Consider the following 25,148-nt stretch of genomic DNA (forward strand, 5'->3'; position numbering starts at 1 on the left):
GGAGGTGAGGGGAGCAGTGAGCAGCAGCGCTCGGGAATCATTTCAGGCAATGGGTCTGATATGCTGAATGGAGCGACACCCAATGGTTGCAATGTTGGCTGACTTTTGCGAGCATTTATTTACATGCATAAAAACATTTTCTTCTCTAATATAAGGATTGTGAATGACAGACAAAATTAAAAGATAAGTACAATTGAACCTTTTAAGATAGTTTCCCGAAGCAAAAAAAACAACAAAAAAATGTGCATGTTTTCCCACGAAATCCGCTGTTGCTGTCTGCTTGAATCGGGTGGAAGTTGGGCTGGCTTGAAATGTTTTCATCGGTCAGTTAGCGTAATCTACACCAGTGTTTTTCAACCTTTTTTGAGCCAAGGCGCATTTTTTTCATTGAAAAAATCCGGAGGCGCACCACCGGCAGAAAACATAAATAAATGCAGCCGATATTGACAGTAAAAAGTCGTTCTCGCAATTGTTGGATATGAATTCAAACCATAACCAACTATGCATCACTATAGCTCTTGTCTCAAAGTAGGTGTACTGTCACGACCTGTCACATCACACTATGACTTATTTTGAGTTTGTTGGTGTTTTCCTGTGTGTAGTGATTTAGTTCTTGTCTTGCGCTCCTATTTTGGTGGCTTTTCCTTTTTGTTGGTATTTTCCTGTAGCAGTTTTATGTCTTCCTTTGAGCGATATTCCCCGCACCTGCTTTGTTTTAGCAAACGAGTTGTGCGGACGCTGTCCTTCTTTGTGGGGACATTGTTGATTGTAATTGTAATTGTCATGTTCGGACGTACTTTGTGGACGCCGTCTCTGCTCCACACGCTGTAAGTTTTTGCTGTCGTCCAGCATTCTGTTTTTGTTTACTTTGCAGCCAGATCAGTTTTAGTTTGGTTTTGCATAGCCATCCCTAACCTTCAATGCCTTTTCTTTGGGGCACTCACCTTTTGTTTATTTTTGGTTTAAGCATTAGATGCCTTTTTACCTGCACGCTGCCTCCCGCTGTTTCCGACATCTACAAAGCAATTAGCTACCTGCTGCCACCTACTGATATGGAAGAGTATAACGTGGTAAATCTGCCGATCTCCAGACAGTCCAGACACTCAACAACGGCAGATTATTTGCGGATTATAATTACTGGATTGCAAAAAATATTTTGAACCCAAATAGGTGAAATTAGCAGAGGTGTGGACTCGAGTCACATGACTTGGACTCGAGTCAGACTCGAGTCATGAATTTGATGACTTTAGACTCGACTTGACAAAATGTAAAAAGACTTGCAACTCGACTTAGACTTTAACATCAATGACTTGTGACTTCACTTGGACTTGAGCCTTTTGAATTGACATGACTTGACATGACTTGCTACTTTCCCCAAAACCCAAAGATGAAAAAGTTATTCGGGAGCGCTCCGTATTTTTCATTGTGTACTTGTCTATCAGCGTTGCGTGTGTCAGCTGGTGTGGTCTCAGTACAACAGCCAATCAAATTAGATCTACTTTGTTTTCATCACACAGCATTCATCCAATCAAATTGCAGGACAACCAACGAAGAAGACATGTCCAAACCACACGCCAGTGAACAAAAAATGATACCTAAAATAATTTTTGTTTGGGTATAAAAATTACGAGGTGGTCAACACAAAACGGTTTGCAGTATGCAACACATGCGGTTCGAATATTACTGATGGAGAGGCAACAACTTCCAACTTCGTCCGGGATTTGAAGTTGCACAAAGAACGGTAAGTTTTGAATGTAAGATAACGTTTATTGGCTAAGTAACGTGACTTTTATTTGCTGTGTAGTTAAATCAGTGAGGCTGTAAACTCACTGCTAACGTTATAACGTTATTGCAAACACGGGAATCTGTTGCAGTTCACTACCTTATTCATACTTTTTGTTCAGTGATTTTTTTTAAGCAGGGTTACGTTAGTCAATATATCACACGTAACGTTAGACGGCGGTCAGCAGCACCGCGTATTTTAGCCACCTAAAAAAAGACAAAAATAGTCAAATAAAGGTCAGTTAAAATGTATACTATATTATGAATATGTGTACCGTTTTAGCTAGCTTTCTGACATACTGTTGGTTGTTTACCTCAGTGGTCCCCAACCACCGGGCCGCGGCCCGGTACTGGTCCGTGGATCGATTGGTATCGGGCCGCACAAGAAATAATTTTTTTTTTCTTCTTTTTTTAATTAAATCAACATAAAAAACACAAGATACACTTACAAGTAGTGCACCAACCCAAAACAACTCTCTCCCCCCTTTTGTTCTGGGCATTGAACATGAAGACTCTTCCTTCACTGTTCCGAGTGGCCATGAGAGTCTTGGCAGTGCCTGCCTCCAGTGCTCCAGTGGAGCGAGTTTTCAGCCATGGTGGCATCATACTACGCCCCCATCGTGCACAAATGACTGACAGACTCTTGGCTAATTTGGTCTTTTGCAAATGCAATGCAGCATAGGGCCCTGACATATAAAAAGTACAACTTTTTTGTTATGTTCACGTATATGTCATGTTTTTTCAATGTTAACACTTTTGTACAAATAAGTACATTTGCACTTTATTTTTCAATGTGTTTGTTCTGTAAAGGAATGAGTTAATGTTTAAAATGACTGGTTAATAGTGCTATTATAAAGTGCAATGTCAGCACAATTTTCTTTCCTGCAATTTAAAATGCACTTGTTTTAATAAATAAATACAGCGTTTGAAAAGCATACACAATCTGTGTTAATATATTAGTCTGTGGTTAAAAGGACTTGAAAGGACTCGAAACTCAAAATGCAGGACTTAGGACTTGACTTGAGACTTTCCAGTCTTGACTTTGGACTTGACTCGGGGCTTGCCTGTCTTGACTCGGGACTTGAGGGCAAAGACTTGAGACTTACTTGTGACTTGCAAAACAATGACTTGGTCCCACCTCTGGAAATTAGATCATCTCCCACGGCACACCAGACTGTATCTCACGGCACACTAGTGTGGTTGAAAAACACTGATCTACACGACCACTCCGTTAAACTTTGTGGAAGGCTGGGCCAGTATCCCTCTTAACTTGAACTAAATAGAGATGTGTTCACAAGTCTTTCAGCTAGCATGGAAGTGCAAGCCCCGTTTTCATTGCTGTTAGCAGGAAAAGCTACTCGCAAACTTTTACTGAGGCTCCGTTTGCATTTTGAAGCTTTGTGTTTCCATTCTTGGATGGATGCGTCTTTGCATGAGTCCTCGATTAAACAACACGCACTCACCCTTAAGCTAGCTCTCTGAAGCCCGCAAAACAACATAAGAAACTCGCATGTTTTTTTGGTTTTATTTCACTCCCTAAAAAAAAAACGACGACCCAAATGAGAAGAGCATGCGGCGTGCCTCGTGGAAAACAACAGCGACAAGACATCTGTGGCAAGCTAACCTTTTGAAAAATAAACACAAACAGAACCAAAAGTGTCTGGAACTCGATTAAAGCTTGCGGGTTTGTTTTTTTTGCCAAGCAAGATTAATATTACATGCGATCCTCAGCAGAATGTGCGGAGGAACAGTATGGACCCTTATGACAGGGCCCCTATTGTCCTGGTTTTTATTGTTTGGATTACATTTTGTGGACAGCTGGTGCAAAGACCCGTTATTTTCATCGATTTTTTTCCCCCCCGTCATCGTTACGGTCCACTTGAATCGGGGCCAAGCAAGAGTTATTATTCCACACAAACGCCACACAAGCCGTTTTGGTTCAACTACCGTATTTTCCGCACTATAAGCCGCACCTAAAAACCACAAATTTTCACAAAAGCTGACAGTGCGGCTTATAACCCGGTGCGCCTTATATATGGATTAATATAAATATTTATTTTCATAAAGTTTCGGTCTCGCAACTACGGTAAACAGCCGCCATCTTTTTTCCCCGTAGAAGAGGAAGCGCTTCTTCTTCTATGGTAAGCAACTGCCAAGGTAAGCACCCGCCCCCGTAGAAGAGGAAGCGCTTCTTCTTCTACGGTAAGCAACCACCCGCCCCCGTAGAAGAAGAAGCGCGCGGGTATTACGTTTCATTTCCTTTGTGTGTTTACATCTGTAAAGACCACAAAATGGCTCCTACTAAGCGACAGGTTTCCGGTTCATGAAAAGACGCAATCTCTCCATCCGCACACGGACTACTATTTCACAGCAACTGCCTAAAGACTTTCAAGAAAAGCTGGCTACTTTCCGTGCATATTGTAAAAACAAGATAGCTGAAAAAAAGATCCGGCCAGAGAACATTATCAACATGGACGAGGTTCCACTGACTTTTGATATTCCTGTGAACCGCACTGTGGATACAACGGGAGCACGTACGGTGAATATTCGCACCACAGGGAATGAGAAGTCGTCCTACACTGTGGTTCTAGCTTGCCATGCTAATGGCCAGAAACTTCCACCCATGGTGTTATTCAAAAGGAAGACCTTGCCAAAAGAGACCTTTCCAGCCGGCGTCATCATAAAAGCTAACTCAAAGGGATGGATGGATGAAGAAAAGATGAGCGAGTGGTTAAGGGAAGTTTACGCGAAGAGGCCGGGTGGCTTTTTTCACGCAGCTCCGTCCATGTTGATATACGACTCCATGCGCGCCCACATCACGCTGGTTTTTAATATATTATTAAAGTTTGACTGACCCATCTGACTGTTTTTTTGACATTCCCTTTAGCGCAGTTAGATGCGGCTTATAACACGGGGCGGCTTATAGGTGGACAAAGTTTTGAAATATGCCGTTCATTGAAGGCGCGGCTTATAACCCAGGGCGGCTTATGGTGCGGAAAATACGGTACGTCAAGGGTCAATGCAAAAAAATCAGTTTTAATGAGCATTCAAACAATGTTCATATCTGCAAATTGAGGCTAGCATCGGAATCGGAATCGGAAATACTTTAATAATCTCTGAGGGGAAATTAAGATTTTCAGCACAATCTCATTCAAGAGCAGACAAACAGAACAGGTAAACACTGGGGAAAGGGGTAAGGAAAAAATAAATCAGTCTAAACCTGGGCCAAGGGGGAAAAAAACCTCATAGCTAGGGGTGTGGGAAATTTTTCTCAACTAATAAATGAACCAAAATATGACTTATTATATCTTTGTGGAAAATGTTGAGGCTTATGGGATGTGATGCAAGTGTAAGCCACTGTGACACTATTTTTCATTTCTAATTTTTTTATTAACGTTTTTAATGATGATATCAATGAGGGTTTTTTAATCACTGCTATTTTGAAATTGTTACTAATATTGATGCTGTTGTCGATAATGTTCATTTTTGTTTCACTACATTTGGATTTGTGTGTCCTCAATTGCTCTGTTTATTGTTGTTCCTATTGTTGCTGGGACGGGTTGGGTTTTGGAATTGGATTGTTTTGTTGATTGATTAATAAATTCATAATTTAAAAAAATAAATTAAAAAAAATTATAAATAAATCGGCATTCTCACGTTGTACGAATCAGTACCGATTCTCATTTTAAAAAAATCGATTTTATTTATTTTTTTCTTCTTTTTTTTATTTTTTAATTTTATTAATCAATCCAACAAAACAATACACAGCAATACCATAACAATGCAATCCAATTCCAAAACCAAACCCGACCCAGCAACACTCAGAACTGCAATAAACCAAGGACTGTTTTCCACTGCTGGACTCTAGAAAGAGGTTCCGCAGCCCCCGAAGCAGAACCTCCAGGTTCTGTAACATCTTCTTCCCTCAAGCCGTAAGACTCTTGAACGCATCATAATTAAATTATCCCCTCAACTCCCCCCAAAATGGATTAACTCGCTGGAATAAAAAAGACAATATAACATACATCCATAAACGTGGACGCATGTGAAAAAGTGCAATATATTTATCTGTACAGTAATCTATTTATTTATTTATTTATATATATATATATATATGTATATATTTATATATTATTTATATATATTTATTTATTTATATATGCACCTTATTGCTTTTTTATCCTGCACTACCATGAGCTTATGTAATGAAATTTCTTTCTTATCTGTGCTGTAAAGTTCAAATTTGAATGACAATAAAAAGGAAGTCTAAGTCTAAGTCCAAACAGAGCAATTGAGAGGAGACACAAACACGACACAGAACAATCCAAAATTAGTGAAACAAAAATGAAAAAAACTGCGACTTATAGTCCGAAAAATACGGTACTCGATTAATCGAACTAACTAATCGATAGATTACTCAATTACTAAAATAATCAATAGCTGCAGCCCGACTGGTTATGTAGCTTCTTTGTATTCCTGTTAACAAAGATTTGAAAAAATATATTTCAAATGTACGCTTTCAATGATGGTCTTTAAATTGTAAATAGGTTATACTTGTATAGCGCTTTTCTACCTTCAAGGTACTCAAAGCGCTTTGACACTATTTCCACATTCACCCATTCACACACACATTCACATGGAATGGATTAAGTAAAGAAGTTAAAAATTGTACTCGTATGATCCAGGTTGTTCAAAATAATAGTGCTTACAAAGTACAAAAAAGAAGAATTATGAGAAATACTTCCAACCTTATTGAAAATAAGATATTCTTCATCTCAGTATGTTAATAATGACTGAATTAATTAATTACATATTACAAAACTGTTGTGTATACTAATTCATAGATGTTATTTTATCATATAAAAAGGTCAGTAAATGATTCTATATATTTGTAAACGCTCTGAAGTGGGAAAGGGGTAGGATTAAATAAGCTTTGCTTCTTCCTACTCCTTTTCGGGCATGATGTAAAATGAAATGATAGGAAATTGTGTGATGTATTATGCTGTAAGTGTGTTCATGTACGAAATAAACTAAAGAAAGAAAGAAAAACCGTCCGACCGGAACTCTCTAATAACTAAAGTTCCTCGGGTGAATAAAGTAAACTCACTACACCGGTATGTTTTAGCGCTTTCATGGCGAGTTTACTGACAGATACAAGTAAGAACTTTACACTACTTTATATTAGAAATGGAAACAGCGGAGGATGAATGTCCCATAACAAGAAGATAGAGACAAATCGACGGACTACAAAGGCGGATGTGCACAGTTTTGTAAAACATCATCTATGCAACATTTTGACCAAAGAACCACCATTACATGTTATGTAGACCACAAGGAAGTGTTTTATATTTAGAAAAAAAATCATAATAATATGACTCCTTTAATGCATCCTGTAATCCGGTGCATTCGACCATTCATCGGCAGTGCGCTTTATAATCCGGTGCGCCCTATGGTCCGGAAAATACGGTATTTTTATTTTTTGCTGTGTGTTAGCTAAAGCTACAGGACGGGACGGCGTGGCGCTGTTGGGAGAATGACCATGCCAGCAATTTGAGGGTTCCTGATTCAATACCCGGCTTCTACCAACCTAGTCACGTCTGTTGTGTCCTTGAGCGAGACACTTCACCCTTGCTCCTGATGGGTGGTGGTTAGGGCCTCCCGCCATCAGTGTGTGAACTGCGCTCCCCTTACTCACCATTGTGTGTTATACTCAATGGTTAACTGGACATCTTTATGTGCTCGACGCCTCAATCATTGGTATGTTTTCATCTACAAAACCATTCTGGGTATCACTCCATCTTATCTGTCTTGTCTTTTAACAAAGAAACAAGGAAGTCACAATCTTCGTTCAATGAATGTTCTGCAATTTGTCGTCCCCAAAGTAAGAACTGAACTGGGCAAGAAAGCATTTAGGTTTTCAGCACCGAAGGCTTGGAATAACCTACAATCGAACATTAAACTTCAAACCCTAGTTACGTTGAATGAGTTTAAAGCTTCTGTGAAAGGATTGCAGTCTACCTTGTCTGTATGCACATACTATATATAGGTGTTATGTATACACTATATATAGGTGTTATGAGAGCCCAGGTTGCTCTGATAGTGGCCTTAAACTCTTCTGCGTTTTTGGGTCTGGCATTCTGCATCTTCCTTTTCACAATACCCCACAGATTTTCTATGGGGCTAAGGTCAGGGGAGTTGGCGGGCCAATTTAGAACAGAAATACCATGGTCCGTAAACCAGGCACGGGTAGATTTTGCGCTGTGTGCAGGCGCCAAGTCCTGTTGGAACTTGAAATCTCCATCTCCATAGAGCAGGTCAGCAGCAGGAAGCATGAAGTGCTCTAAAACTTGCTGGTAGACGGCTGCGTTGACCCTGGATCTCAGGAAACAGAGTGGACCGACACCAGCAGATGACATGGCACCCCAAACCTGTATAAAAAATTTTTTTTAACATGTACTCAGATTTTAAATTATATATAATAATAATAAATTTAATAATACATTAAATAAATAATGAAATAAATAAATAAATAAATAATAATTTATATATTAATAAAATATATATAATTATATATAATATATATAACAATATATAATAATATCTATATCAATAATATTATCAATATATCGTATAATTATTATAATATAATAATAATTATTATCAATTATCAATATATAATATATATATATAATATATATATTATTGTTATAAATATATATAATTATATAAATAATAATAAATAATAAATAATAAATAAATTTATAATTATATTAAATTAAATTTAATAATACATTAAATTTAATTTAATAATACATATATAATAGTGTCAAAGCGCTTTGAGTACCTTGAAGGTCGAAAAGCGCTATACAAGTATAACCCATTTACCATCAGTGGCCTAGTGGTTAGAGTGTCCGCGCTGAGATCGGTAGGTCGTGAGTCATACCAAAGACTATACAAATGGGACTTATTACCTCCCTGCTTGGCACTCAGCATCAAGGGTTGGAATTGGGGGTTAAATCACCAAAAATGATTCCCGGGCGTGGCCACCGCTGCTGCCCACTGCTCCCCTCACCTCCCAGGGGGTGATCAAGGGTGATGGGTCAAATGCAGAGAATAATTTAGTGTGTGTGTGACAATCATTGGTACTTTAACTTTAATTTACCATATACAGGAGACGGGGGAGGGCTAGCACAAAAAATGTTGAAGTACTTTTTTTTTTTTTTTAAACACTTTTCACCGTAACAATCAACTTGAATGAGGGGCGTGTGTTTTTTTTAAATCCATATCTTACAGTTTTTAATGTACAAAACCAAACATCGGTACTACTTGTTGGTATTCTTCCGATGGGAGCGCCATGAGGTGTCGGCATTAATCCCAAACAATCACCAAGGTGCCATTTATCTTAACGGATCACTCTTTGAAGGTGTCAACTCCGCCAATAATCAAACCTGTGTGTGTGTGTACCGGTCTCTAGGCGAGGCGTTTGAAGATCTCTCCAGGCTTAAAGCAAACCGTGGCAGCTGTGTGGCAATCCGTGTCACCTTAATTGCTTTAGAGCACTTTCAGATATCTCTCAAGAGTTTTATAGGCTTTGTTCCAAGCCGGGGGCTCTGTGTTTTTTTTTTTTTTTGAAGAGCGTTTTGTAACGGAAGCTTCGGCCAGCCGCAGACTTTTGCTGTTGTCACACGTTTTAGTTCGCCAACCTTCAAGGCCACACATTCAAATATTGACGCTCGCACTTGTCTGACCTTGCGAGCTCAAACTGTTACAGCTTAACGAGGCTTTGGTTTGAGGTGGGAGGGCGGTCCAAACGCCATGAATAAATCTTTGTGTTTTTTTGCTTTTTACGGCCGTCTGCAGCTCTTTAAGATGCGGCGATTTAATAACGCCCGCTGTTATTTACGAGGTTATTTTTAAATGTCTTGTTTCTCCGCTCCGTCCGCAGGAAGATGCACAGCGGGATGAAGACCTACGGCTGCGAGCTGTGCGGGAAGAGCTTCCTGGACAGCCTCCGTCTACGCATGCATCTGCTGTCCCATTCAGGTGAGCGAATCAAACCCGCCCGGCGTTGGTCGTTACGTGGCGTGACTTTGCCTGCTTTGTGTCAGCGGTTGGAAAGCGCTTTCACCCCGTGGTCGTGCAAGCGTAACACAAGACGTGTCTGCACATCGTCGGCCTTTAGGACTCGGCCTTTAATGACGTTTCTAGACCAGTCCGAACAGTTAAAGCTAAAGGGGAACATTATCACCAGACCTATGGAACTCGACATCTATTCCATAATTATCATCTCTTAAGACTGACAGAGTTCAATATTCATCAAAATGCTTGTTTAACCTATCAAGTCATTTACAGGCTGAATCTTAGGCTCTGTAGCTTGGTTCCTATCTACCATCCCCAGCATGCCCACAACACTCGTAACTTAGATCTGATATCAGGGAAACATCGTTTACTGGATTGTACCGCTCCAAGTGTTGTATGCAGGGGACCAAAGATTTGGAACCGGCTCAATGAGAGCCTCAAGATGCTGTATCCATTCTCCAACTTCAAAAATAAACTAAAAACTTATCTATTAACCACCTACAGGTAAAAGCCAGTAAATTAGAATATTTTGAAAAACTTGATTTATTTCAGTAATTGCATTCAAAAGGTGTAACTTGTACATTATATTTATTCATTGCACACAGACTGATGCATTCAAATGTTTATTTCATTTAATTTTGATGATTTGAAGTGGCAACAAATGAAAATCCACAATTCCGTGTGTCACAAAATTAGAATATTACTTAAGGCTAATACAAAAAAGGGATTTTTAGAAATGTTGGCCAACTGAAAAGTATGAAAATGAAAAATATGAGCATGTACAATACTCAATACTTGGTTGGAGCTCCTTTTGCCTCAATTACTGCGTTAATGCAGCGTGGCATGGAGTCGATGAGTTTCTGGCACTGCTCAGGTGTTGTGAGAGCCCAGGTTGCTCTGATAGTGGCCTTCAACTCTTCTGCGTTTTTGGGTCTGGCATTCTGCATCTTCCTTTTCACAATACCCCACAGATTTTCTATGGGGCTAAGGTCAGGGGAGTTGGCGGGCCAATTTAGAACAGAAATACCATGGTCCGTAAACCAGGCACGGGTAGATTTTGCGCTGTGTGCAGGCGCCAAGTCCTGTTGGAACTTGAAATCTCCATCTCCATAGAGCAGGTCAGCAGCAGGAAGCATGAAGTGCTCTAAAACTTGCTGGTAGACGGCTGCGTTGACCCTGGATCTCAGGAAACAGAGTGGACCGACACCAGCAGATGACATGGCACCCCAAACCATCACTGATGGTGGAAACTTTACACTAGACTTCAGGCAACGTGGATCCTGTGCCTCTCCTGTCTTCCTCCCGACTCTGGGACCTCGATTTCCAAAGGAAATGCAAAATTTGCATGGTTGGGTGATGGTTTGGGGTGCCATGTCATCTGCTGGTGTCGGTCCACTCTGTTTCCTGAGATCCAGGGTCAACGCAGCCGTCTACCAGCAAGTTTTAGAGCACTTTATGCTTCCTGCTGCTGACCTGCTCTATGGAGATGGAGATTTCAAGTTCCAACAGGACTTGGCGCCTGCACACAGCGCAAAATCTACCCGTGCCTGGTTTACGGACCATGGTATTTCTGTTCTAAATTGGCCCGCCAACTCCCCTGACCTTAGCCCCATAGAAAATCTGTGGGGTATTGTGAAAAGGAAGACCCAAAAACGCAGAAGAGTTGAAGGCCACTATCAGAGCAACCTGGGCTCTCATAACACCTGAGCATTGTATGTATTAGCCTTAAGTAATATTCTAATTTTGTGACACACGGAATTTTGGATTTTCATTTGTTGCCACTTCAAATCATCAAAATTAAATGAAATAAACATTTGAATGCATCAGTCTGTGTGCAATGAATAAATATAATGTACAAGTTACACCTTTTGAATGCAATTACTGAAATAAATCAAGTTTTTCAAAATATTCTAATTTACTGGCTTTTACCTGTATATATATATATATATATATATTTATTTTTTATTTTTTATATTTCCCTTGTGTGGCCCGGTACCAATCGGCCCGGTGGTTGGGGACCACTGGCAAAGAGGATCTTTGACTGTGTTTATTCCTAAAAACAGCAAACCCCTGTCATGCGTGGTGGGTCTTTCGAAACGAGATCTCCCGCCTCGGTGATGATTTGGCCAAGGTATTTTTGGCGACGCATCAAAACAAAAGTGCGCAGACTCTGGTCTCCTCGGCGTCGTCGCAGCGAGCGTCGTCGGCGTTGCTTCTGAGGCGTCTTCTCTGCCGATGAAAAAGGGCGAGACGAGCGCCGGTGTCGAGACAGGAGACGGTTAGCGAAGAGACGAAGATTCTTTGATACTTTTTCTTGTACGCGCTCCCTTTTTTTTTTTTTTTTTTTCCTCCGCCTCCACCGTTTTTGACTTTCAAGGCTTTCGTGGGTTTGACACGGCGCCTCCGTGTTGACTGTCGTGATGTCCCAAAGCCCTCAGCCTCCGCCGACATCATCATCATCATCATCATCATCATCATCATCTTCCTCATCCTGCAGCTGGCTTCACAGAGACAGAATATCAGAGAGATGAAGAGAGAGCAGACACACTCTTTGGTATGCTGAGCACCACTGATGTCTGCTACCTCCCTCCAGCACTCTCTCTCTCTCTCTCTCTCTCTCTCTCGCTGTCTCTCAAGCTGCGTTTCTTTACAGTTGTTCGCTAAATATAAGCGATCTTCTCAAAAAGTGCATTTGCGACTTGTAGGTGCTTCCGTTAAAGCAGGGGTCTCAAACGTGCGACCCGCGAGCCTGAACATGCAAGATCAGTTTGCTAAATATCAAAATCATCAATCAATCAATCAATGTTTACTTATATAGCCCTAAATCACAAGTGTCTCAAAGGGCTGCACAAGCCACAACGACATCCGCCGTTCAGAGCCCACATAAGGGCAAGGAAAAACTCCCAACCCCAATGGGACGTCGATGTGAATGACTATGAGAAACCTTGGAGAGGACCGCATATGTGGGTGACCCTCACCCCTTCTAGGGGAGACCGGATGCAATGGACGTATTTGGTGGCCTCCACCTTGGGTTGTTTGTCTCCGGGTCTACCTGCACCTGCCTTGTCTGTCTGATTGCCTGTCTGTCTCTTAAGATGTCTGTCTGGCTTAGGGCCTGGCGATAAAACAATATCGATATACATCGTGATAGACAACAACATCGATATCAATAAAATATGATACAACTTTCGATAACGTTGTTTTTCTTCTTCTTCGGAAGAAACCGGAAGTTGCGAAACAAGTTCGGTCACGTGAACTAAGGCTCTCTGGTAACCGAGCAACGTGGGATGTGATCACTGATCAGTGGGAGTGACATGCAAACTGTGACGACGTGGTCGCATCGTGATGCGGGTGTGGTTCTCCCAAGGATGCAGACGGCTTCGGACACAGCTTGCAGGTAGGAAAAATGATTTATTTTAAATATAAATAATATGATGAATAAACAAAAGGGCTAGCGTGGGAGCTAGCAAACCAAAAGAGCCTAGCGTGAGAACTAGTAGCTAAGAAACAGTAAATAATCGTCGTCATCAGTTGTGTGAGAACAAACTAGGAAGCCAGACCGAGTGAGGCCAAGGCAAAGACTAAATAGCCCTCTGATTAGTGCCCGGGCAACAGGTGCACGTCCCGAACACTAACCAGAGGCAGGTGAATGTAATCAGTTGACATGGCAACTGAACACAAACAAAATCAAGGTGCTGAAAACATGTGACTCAAACATAAACAAACTATGATCCGGGCAGCGGATCGTAACACAAACGGCTAATCGGGTAACGGAATCCACTATCAAAATTGGTTGTGCTATCTGGCGGTGGAGTGAGAAGCGAAAGCAAAAATGAAGAAACTGTCGATCAAACAGGAAAGTCACCTCGACAGTATGGCAGTTTTTCGGATTTTTTTGAAACGGACCGTAGATTATGCAAGGCACTCTTCCCCGACAGAAAAACACACCACTTTAGTAGTGCTCACCCTTTAGAGCACAGCTGTAACTTCCTCGCACTATATAATAGTTCTTCCCATTTTTCTCTATGTTTACATTTTCACACTTTGCACTATTTTGTTACACTTTATTAAGCATTTCTTGCATATTCCGTATTTTTCCAGCCTGCATTTTAAAAGGTTATTTATTAAGTGTTCAATGTGATTTTAGAATTGTGTTTACATTGTTTTCCGTGATTGTGTTGACATTCTCTTTCTGCCTGGATAGTTGAGCGCATTATAATCTGAGGAAGGTTACATTTGACATATAACAATTCAATATGTTTTTCTCCTGGTCCTTATGTCCATAGGTCCTCAAAAATATCAATAATGATCAATATCGACAGTCTCATGACTGACAAGCCATTTTTCTGTCTTCCGGACCCCGTTCCTGTCTGTCTTCCCAACCTGCATGTCTGTCTTCCTGTCATCTGTCAGTTCTTCCCTCCCACAGGTGTGTGTGTCCCTTTGCCTTTTTTTCGCTTGCCCGTCTTCTTGCCTACCAAGCTGTCTTTTTGTCACTTTGTCTGCCTTTTGGCCTATCTGTCTGCTCGTCTGCTCGCCCGCCCGCCCACCTGTCTGTGTGTGTGTGTGTGTGTGTGTGTGTGTGGACATGTTGTCTGCAGAAGGTTGGCGAGCATCCAGCCTGGGCTGCGTGCCACCACTGAGCGAGGGTACAGTATGTACAGTCTCTCCTGTGCCCGCTATTTTTATTCATTGATTTGTTCTGTCTGCTCTCATCGTGTTATTTATTTCCATCCGTAAATGCTTTACCTCATGTCTGCTCCCACTACCGGATAACAATTTCAAGTTTTTCATTCCCCTTAATGTAACATCATTTCCTATTAAAGCAAAGCCTTGGGACATGTCTCAACTTGTTGCTCGCATGAAGTCACCCACTGATTTTATAACCATATTGCCTGTTGCGCAATAATCGGCACACCAAAAATGTACCATTGAATTGCCAGCACCTGCCCTCAAAGCACTCAAAATGTCCACCCTTTCATCCAATTTCTACCGCTTGTCCCTTTCAGGGTTGCGGGTTGCACTCAGATAAACAGACAACATGAAAAGAAAAATGCATAAGTTAGCCGCACCGTTTTATAAGCCGCAGGGTTCGAAGCGCGGGAAAAAAGTAGCGGTTTATATTCCGGAACTGACAATATATTTGACTTAAATTTAGTAAAATTACATATTTTGTCTTGTAAAATAAAATATTTGTAAATATTATTGTATGATTATTGCAACTTTTTTTTCGAAAAAAAAAAAAAAAAGGACTTTTTGCACAATATATTTGAATTTAGTCATTTAAAATGGCACACTTTTTTTTTAAGGGAATTTTTTTTTTTTTTTTTTTTTTTTTTTTTAATTATCAATCCAACAAAACAATACACAACAATACCATAATAATGCAATTCCAATTCCAAAACCAAACCCGACCCAGCAACATTCAGAATTGCAATAAACAGAGCAATTGAGAGAAAAAAAATAAATAGCAAAACAAAACCAAAAAAAAAAAAATATATATATATATATATATATATATATATATATATATATATATATATATATATATATATATATATATATATTTATTTATTCATTTATTTATTTATTTTTTATTCTGCACAATTCCTGTACTTTTTTTTTTTTATAACAATATTGCATTTTTCACAATATAGTTGTCTTAAATCCTATAAAATGGCATTATTTTTTCTTCAAAATATTCCGATATAATTCTTGTACAATGACAACTTTTTTTCCTCACAATATCACCATTTTTTTTGTCATAATATATTTGACTTTAATTTTGTAAAATGTAAACACAGTACACCTTTTTTTCAAGAGCTTTCTGCCCAAACCACAGTGCACCAATTTTCTTAGCATCAACATCTTCAATCCTGTTAGCAACACTTTTTCATCCCGCCGACTCTGTCGCTCAAGTGGCTTACCACCCTGCTAACAGCATGGATGCATGTTTTGTTGGTGAAGTTTATTTATACTCCCTCTTTTCATTGCCTGCCAATTAGTAATATGAGAATAACATGGTACTTAAACATGAACCTTGAGGGACACCATGATGTTGTAACTCAGGAATATGTGAGATCCATATTTGATGATAACGATTTGATTTAACAATACAGTAATCCCTTGTTTATCGCTGTTAATTGGTTTAATTATTCATCAAAATGTTCATTGCTCGTGCACAAACAACCTATTTGCAACCTTCTGTATATGGTTTCTAACATGAGTGCCCTCGAGATCCACATAGTCACTATTAGACTCGTTTAATCCAATATAGTAATGTTGTTCTCAGCTCATGGCCAGTGCTACTGTAGCATTGATATTTGTAGTTTATTTAGCCTTTTCATTCTTTAAAACATGCTTGATGTAGGACAAAAACACATACAATGTGCTTAAAAAAGAAGGGAAAAAAATACAAATAAACAAGAACTGTGTAGGGCAAGCTGCGTAACATGACAAATAACACAATTCAATCAATAACAGGGAATAAGCCATCTATTAATTATGTCACATTTATGATTAATAGATTTTATTTAATATAATCGCAATTCCGTATCTTGCGGGAAAATTCTCTCTCTACTACAAACATGGCGAGTAGGCGAAGAGAGAGGAGGTTCATTTGCATCTTAAAAACGCCGCCTCTCAAGACTGCTTGTTTCCAGCAAAAAAGTGACAACATTTTGACCAAAAAAATATATAATTCCATGTTATGGAGACCAGCAGGAAGTGTTTTAAAAACAGAAAAAAAAACCTTTTTAAACTGAATTTTTCAACCTTGTTTTTTACAGATTTTTTTCAAATATGATACAACTATAAAATAAATCCACAATATTAAAAAATAAAATAAGTTAAACATATAGTACCTTGTGTATTTTGTATATATTTCAATGTCGTCAATAATATCTACATACCGTATTTTCCGCACTATAAGGCGCACCTAAAAACCTCCAATTTTCTCAAAAGCTGACAGTGCGCCTTATAATCCGGTGCGCCTTATATATGGACCAATATTGAGCCACAACAGGTCTCGCAACTACGGGATGCATAACGTTACCCCAGCCGCTACTGTAGCGTCTATTCTATGCGCCTTATAATGCGGTGCGCCTTATATATGAACAAAGTTTTAAAATAGGCCATTCATTGAATGATAAATAAATGATAAATGGGTTGTACTTGTATAGCGCTTTTCTACCTTCAAGGTACTCAAAGCGCTTTGACACTACTTCCACATTTACACATTCACACACTGATGGAGGGAGCTGCCATGCAAGGCGCTAACCAGCACCCATCAGGAGCAAGGGTGAAGTGTCTTGCTCAGGACACAACGGACATGACGAGGTTGGTACTAGGTGGGGATTGAACCAGGGACCCTCGGGTCGCGCATGGCCATTCTTCCACTGCGCCACGCCGTCCCCTTATTGAAGGTGCGCTTTATAATCCGGTGCGCCTTATAGTGCGGAAAATACGGTAATATGTATTTAGTAATTAAAGTAAAATACAAATATCAAATGCATCGACATTATTAATTCAATATGAATATTTAAAATAAAATAAAAAATAAAAAGCTTTTCACCTTCTTAATTTGATTTAGTTTTTTACCTACATGTACCAATATTGTTTTGTACTTAGCAGTTTGGCCTCGGGATTAGGCCCACAAACAGATTTGTGGGATGAGTTAGCTTAGTGTAAAAATGAGCCGAAATGTTTGAATAAAACAAACTGCTGTTCTAAATGTGTCCACTAGGTGTCGCAATAGCAATTATTTGTATCTATGTAGATGATGCTACATATGTAAAAAAAAATAAACCACATGTTAGTACATCAGTTGAGGAAAATGATCAAACTACATAAATAACATCCTGTTATTAGATTTTGATATTATTTTTTTTATCTTGATACATTGAAAATTAACACCAATGAGTTAACTGAAGAACATTATCACATCATTTATTCAGAAAGAATAAATAACGACAAATAAAGGTAGAACACTTTTAACCGCAATAACATAACAACATTGTTCTATTTTTAAACAAGGAAAACAATCTGAAGTTGTCTTTATTTTTAAGTTATCGTGCCGTGATTTTACCGGTCCGGCCCACTTGGGAGTAGATTTTTCTCCATGTGGCCCCCGGTCTAAAAATGAGTTTGACACCCCTGAGTTAGGCAATTGTTAAAAATGATAATACTGCTACTACTTATAATGATAATAATAATGATATTATGTAGTGAGTATATTTATTTGGAGGTCTGGTTGGCTGTAAATTGATAACTCTGCTTAAAATAGCTATGTTTTTATAAACACTTAACACCAAAAACATGGTAGCGAGAAGGCAAGGGTCCTATTTGCCTTCCATTGCTGTCACACTTGTGTGCGTGTGTGTGTTTGTTTGTGTGTGTGTGTGTGTGTGTGTGGCTGTTCTGGCATTGTGCCGGCTCTCCCCTCACGCCGATGACGACATATTTGCGCCGGCAGGTCTGGATGTTCTGCCAGCATTCCAGAATTTATGATGGCTCGCAGATGTGAGTCCAGGAACACACTGTACTGTACCCAAAGCCAGAAATTAATGAAACTTGACTGCTTTCCAGGCCGCACAATTCTCACTCGCGCATGTGAGGGCGAAGGGAGGGAGGAACGAGTGGCAGGGGAAGGAAAAAAATAAAATAAAAAAAATAAAAAAGTCCATCTATTTAAAGCGAGACGCAGGAAAGGAAGTAGTTCAGAAGAAAAATGAAAGTAGACCCCGAGGGGTAGTTTTTACAGTATGTTGACTTTTTGTTGTATTATAGCGGATGTTATGTCCACACTACACACAAGCTACAGATGTTTGATGCTGATACTTTTTTTTTTTTTTTTTGGCAACCAATTTATGGCCGCTGACCACATAATGACGACTGCTGGCTGCGGAGCAACATGTTGATATCCATTTACGATGACAAGCAGTCATATGTCTTTATGCATCTCTGACACGTGGGTGAAACTCTAAAATAATAACAATATCGTGCAAAAGCCCATTCATGTCAGCAATTCAACTTTATGTGAAATAGATACGTGATATAAAGTCCTTACATGCAAAAACGAAAATGTCCAGCATTCATTTCTTATAATTGTGATGGCCATGGTCTATATACAGGTAAAAGCCAGTAAATTAGAATATTTAGAAAAACTTGATTTATTTCAGTAATTGCATTCAAAAGGTGTAACTTGTACATTATATTTATTCATTGCACACAGACTGATGCATTCAAATGTTTATTTCATTTAATTTTGATGATTTGAAGTGGCAACAAATGAAAATCCAAAATTCCGTGTGTCACAAAATTAGAATATTACTTAAGGCTAATACAAAAAAGGGATTTTTTAGAAATGTTGGCCAACTGAAAAGTATGAAAATGAAAAATATGAGCATGTACAATACTCAATACTTGGTTGGAGCTCCTTTTGCCTCAATTACTGCGTTAATGCGGCGTGGCATGGAGTCGATGAGTTTCTGGCACTGCTCAGGTGTTATGAGAGCCCAGGTTGCTCTGATAGTGGCCTTCAACTCTTCTGCGTTTTTGGGTCTGGCATTCTGCATCTTCATTTTCACAATACCCCACAGATTTTCTATGGGGCTAAGGTCAGGGGAGTTGGCGGGCCAATTTAGAACAGAAATACCACGGTCCGTAAACCAGGCACGGGTAGATTTTGCGCTGTGTGCAGGCGCCAAGTCCTGTTGGAACTTGAAATCTCCATCTCCATAGAGCAGGTCAGCAGCAGGAAGCATGAAGTGCTCTAAAACTTGCTGGTAGCGTTGACCCTGGATCTCAGGAAACAGAGTGGACCGACACCAGCAGATGACATGGCACCCCAAACCATCACTGATGGTGGAAACTTTACACTAGACTTCAGGCAACGTGGATCCTGTGCCTCTCCTGTCTTCCTCCAGACTCTGGGACCTCGATTTCCAAAGGAAATGCAAAATTTGCATGGTTGGGTGATGGTTTGGGGTGCCATGTCATCTGCTGGTGTCGGTCCACTCTGTTTCCTGAGATCCAGGGTCAACGCAGCCGTCTACCAGCAAGTTTTAGAGCACTTCATGCTTCCTGCTGCTGACCTGCTCTATGGAGATGGAGATTTCAAGTTCCAACAGGACTTGGCGCCTGCACACAGCGCAAAATCTACCCGTGCCTGGTTTACGGACCGTGGTATTTCTGTTCTAAATTGGCCCGCCAACTCCCCTGACCTTAGCCCCATAGAAAATCTGTGGGGTATTGTGAAAAGGAAGATGCAGAATGCCAGACCCAAAAACGCAGAAGAGTTGAAGGCCACTATCAGAGCAACCTGGGCTCTCATAACACCTGAGCAGTGCCAGAAACTCATCGACTCCATGCCACGCCGCATTAACGCAGTAATTGAGGCAAAAGGAGCTCCAACCAAGTATTGAGTATTGTACATGCTCATATTTTTCATTTTCATACTTTTCAGTTGGCCAACATTTCTAAAAAATCCCTTTTTTGTATTAGCCTTAAGTAATATTCTAATTTTGTGACACACGGAATTTTGGATTTTCATTTGTTGCCACTTCAAATCATCAAAATTAAATGAAATAAACATTTGAATGCATCAGTCTGTGTGCAATGAATAAATATAATGTACAAGTTACACCTTTTGAATGCAATTACTGAAATAAATCAAGTTTTTCAAAATATTCTAATTTACTGGCTTTTACCTGTGTGTGTGTGTGTATATATATATATATATATATATATATATATATATGTATATATATATATATATATATATATATATATGTATATATAATGTGTGTAATTTGTTTTAAATATGATCCAATTTTTTTTTGTTTGTTTTTTAGTTCCAGTTTTTCATTGGACAGCGGCCATGTCTTCAGCATCCTGCGGTGCATCGTGTGGACAAATTGGTCACGCTGTGGAGCGTACAGTAATATGTCTTGTTTAAACGTGCGCCGCCTGTCAAACCTCCAGCGACTTGTTGATTTACCAGTGGCCACTCCATTGGGATGACACCGCTGTCTCTTTGGACCCGTGCTAGAGGAAAGGACATCACCCCCGCCCCCCCCAGGGGACACAATCCAGGGGTCAATTCATGTCAGTAGCGTATTAACGCTGCTGTCACGCTGATATTTTTTATAACCGGCGGCAGTAATATCGTGGAGGGTGGACTTGTTAGACCTCTGTCCTCAGTAAGTGCAGATTCCCTGCAAACATGGAGCAGCTGCGTCGTCTTTGCCGGAACCTTTTCTACCCTTTTAGTCCAGGGCTTCTAGGAAAAGTGTTGTTTTTCAAGAAATAATGTAAAAATACCCGAGGCTACAGTTTGTGGTTGAGTGTTTGTGTGCGCCGTGTCCTTAACTAGAATTTAAAATGTGTTTTATTATCCTACAACTGTAGCTCCGATGTCATTTATTTCGATATTCGCCGTCTAGCTCCTAAAAAGTACAAGGCAAACATATCATTTTAAAAAATGTCGCTAAAATTTTTACTATTTCAATTATTAGAACTACATTTTTTGTCCAAGATTTTGAAGTCGGTCACTATTAGAGACATTTCGCAAAAGTCTTATATATGATACAAATCTAAATGCAAAATTGAGACACAGTGTTGCGCTAGCGAGCATAAGGAGAACATCAAATACATATATTTTTTACGTTCAAATGTACGTCTGGACCCCGGGATGCAGAGACGGCCGGAAAGTGCATGACATAAGCCCTTTTTATGAGGGGGAAATGAAGGTGGCACAAACAAACCTGTATGTACCTTTCAGCATTAATGGCGCCTTCACAGATGTGTAAGTTACCCATGTCTTGGGCACTAAGGGGCGGCATGGTGTAGTGGGTAGAGCAACCGTGCCAGAAACCTGAGGGTTGCAGGTTCCGCTCCCCGTCTCTTACCATCCAAAAATCGCTGCCGTTGTGTCCTTGGGCGGGACACTTCACCCTTTGCACCCGGTGCCACTCACACCGGTGAATTGAATGATGAATGGTGGTTGGTGGTCGGAGGGGCCGTTGGCGCAAATTGCAGCCACCCTTCCGTCAGTCCACCCCAGGGCAGCTGTGGCTATGAAAGTAGCTTACCACCACCAGGTGTGAATGAATGATGGGTTCTACATGTAAAGCGACTTTGGGTACTTAGAAAAGCGCTATATAAATCCCAGTTATTATTAATACACCCCCATACCATCACAGATGCTGGCTTTTCCACTTTGCGCCTATAACAATCCGGATGGTTCTTTTCCTCTTTGGTCCGGAGGACACGACGTCCACAGTTTCCAAAAACAAATTTGAAATGTGGACTCGTCAGACCACAGAACACTTTTCCACTTTGTATCAGTCCATCTTAGATGAGCTCAGGCCCAGCGAAGCCGACTGCGTTTCTGGGTGTTGTTGGTAAACGGTTTTCGCCTTGCATAGGAGAGTTTTAACTTGCACTTACAGATGTAGCGACCGACTGTAGTTACTGACCGTGGGTTTCTGAAGTGTTCCTGAGCCCATGTGGTGATATCCTTTACACACTGATGTCGCTTGTTGATGCTGCACAGCCTGAGGGATCGAAGGTCACGGGCTTAGCTGCTTACGTGCAGTGATATCTCCAGATTCTCTGAACCCTTTGATGATATTACGGACCGTAGATGGTGAAATCCCTAAATTCCTTGCAATAGCTGGTTGAGAAAGGTTTTTCTTGAACTGTTTAACAATTTGCTCACACATTTGTTGACAAAGTGGTGACCCTCGCCCCATCCTTGTTTGTGAATGACTGAGCATTTCATGGAATCTACTTTTATACCCAATCATGGCACCCACCTGTTCCCAATTTGCCTGTTCACCTGTGGGATGTTCCAAATAAGTGTTTGATGAGCATTCCTCAACTTTATCAGTATTTATTGCCACCTTTCCCAACTTCTTTGTCACGTGTTGCTGGCATCAAATTCTAAAGTTAATGATTATTTGCAAAATCAGTTTGAACATCAAATATGTTGTCTTTGTAGCATATTCAACTGAATATGGGTTGAAAATGATTTGCAAATCATTGTATTCCGTTTATATTTACATCCAACACAATTTCCCAACTCATTTGGAAATGGGGTTTGTAAACAGAATTATGTGAGCGTCCCGTCGGTCGCCATCTCAGCGAGAGTAAAAATATTACAGTAAGTGTTTGTTTTATTATGGTTTGTTAAGGCTAGTTTGTATGTTTAGCACCTAGCAATGCTGCTGATGCTAATGTCACAGTAAAGCTGCGTCCTGGTAGCAGCCGGCTTCTAAAACATATTGCTCATCCTCTTTGTGTTCGGGCTCAAAAATATAAGGTTTATATAATTTTTACATAACTAATCGTTGTTGGCTCTCACAAAGTCTGTTTGATTAGCATTGTTGTTGATGGGGAAGTGATCTGTGGTTCCTCCTGCTACGTCACGGATCACTTGCTCATTATCTCTCAAAATGGCTCGGGAATCTCGGTGATACTATTTTGATCATATCTATTTATTAGGGCTGTGAATCTTTGGGTGTCCCACGATTCGATTCAATATCGATTCTCGGGGTCACGATTCGATTCAAAATCGATTTTTTTTTTTTTTCAATTCAACACGATTCTCGATTTAAAAACGATTTTTTTCCCCGATTCAAAACGATCCTCTATTCATTCAATACATAGGATTTCAGCAGGATCTAGGTAGTAGATTTTTGTAAAAAGCTTTTATAATTGTAAAGGACAATGTTTTATCAACTGATTGCAATAATGTAAATTTGTTTCAACTATTAAATGGACTAAAAATATGACTTATTTTATCTTTGTGAAAATATTGGACACAGTGTGTTGTCAAGCTTATGAGATGCTATGCAAGTGTAAGCCACTGTGACACTATTGTTCTTTTTTTTTTACTTGTATAAATGTCTAATGATAATGTCAATGAGGGATTTTTAATCACTGCTATGTTGAAATTGTAACTACCGTAGTTTTCGGACTATAAGTCGCAGTTTTTTTCATAGTTTGGACGGGCTCCAGTGTGATTTGTATATGTTTTTTTCCTTCTTTATTATGCATTTTTGGCAGGTGCGACTTATACTCCGAAAAATACGGTAATATTGATACTGTTGTTGATAATATTCATTTTTGTTTCACTACTTTTGGTTTGTTCTGCGTCGTGTTTGTGTCTCCTCTCATTTGCTCTGTTTATTGCAGTTCTAAGTGTTGCTGGGTCGGGTTTGGTCTTGGATTTGGATTGCATTGTTATGGTATTGCTGTGTATTGTTTTGTTGGATTGATTAATTAAAAAATAAAATAAAAAGTAAAATAAAAAATAAAATAAAAAAATAAAATAAAAATAAAAAATATTTTTTTTAAGTAATAATAAAAAATAAAAAAAAATATTTTTTAAAAATGAGAATCGATTCTGAATCGCACAACGTGAGAATCGCGATTCAAATCCGAATCGATTTTTTTCCCATACCCTTACTATTTATACTTCGGAAGTCTTTTGGTGTCATAAATCAGATACATGTGATAATAACTTCAATATAGAGGCAACTTGTTTATCCACTCTACTGCTACTTTAAAGTCTTTTTTTGTTTTTTGTTTGGTTGCTAAGTAGCGAGCGGCCCTCAGCTGCCTTAATGGGCCTGATTTGGTATTCCGCTCCGATGCCAGGGCTTATTTTCGTATGCGAGACAAGTGTTTTGATGGAGGGTGATTGCCGAAACGTCTGCGTGTCGCTCCCTGTCTTTATCTGGCTCTTTCATTTCTTTCTTTCTCTTTTGCGTTTTTTTTTGGGTTATTTTTTTTATTTTATTTAATTTTTTTTACGGCCCCGCTGGTACAGTACACTGTGTGCCTTCTGCTCAAAACAAGAACACAGTCGATTACATTTTGGATTCGCTTCATCATCCCTCTCGTCCCTCCCTTCTCTCCGTCCTCCCAGCTGCTTTGTTGTTGTCAGCGTGCCGTGTTTGTGTGTGTGTGTGTGTGTGTGTGTGTGTGTGTGTGTGTGTGTGTGTGTGCGAGTGTGTGTGTGGGCGGCCAAAGTCAATGATTGCAAAGAGAGAGGAAAAAAAACTGCCAGTTATTGTGTACTTTTGCAATTGTGAATGATACTGCAGAAGAACGAGGAAGTGCACACACACACACACATTTGTTTGTGTTTTATTCTCAATATGTACTCCAAACAATACCCCGCCCTCCTCATGTTATGTTTTTAAGTAACGTCGACTTTTGGATTGTAGTTGCGTTTGCAATGATTTTTTTGTTTTGTTTTGTTTTAGCTTCACACGTCA

At 39.7% G+C, this 25,148-nt stretch overlaps 1 protein-coding gene across 3 annotated transcripts in view; it reads left to right on the forward strand.

Annotated features, from left to right (window-relative positions):
* zbtb16a (zinc finger and BTB domain containing 16a) overlaps positions 1–25,148 on the forward strand; it is a 485,240-nt gene that overhangs the window by 189,463 nt on the left and 270,629 nt on the right. For all 3 annotated transcript variants that reach the window (XM_061962821.2, XM_061962820.2, XM_061962822.2), the window contains exon 3: positions 9,728–9,825. In XM_061962821.2, coding sequence (XP_061818805.2) covers positions 9,728–9,825 — 98 coding nt within the window. The remainder of the gene's footprint in view (positions 1–9,727; positions 9,826–25,148) is intronic.

This window comes from Nerophis lumbriciformis, linkage group LG09 (assembly GCF_033978685.3).
Source record: "Nerophis lumbriciformis linkage group LG09, RoL_Nlum_v2.1, whole genome shotgun sequence".
NCBI lineage: Eukaryota > Metazoa > Chordata > Actinopteri > Syngnathiformes > Syngnathidae > Nerophis > Nerophis lumbriciformis.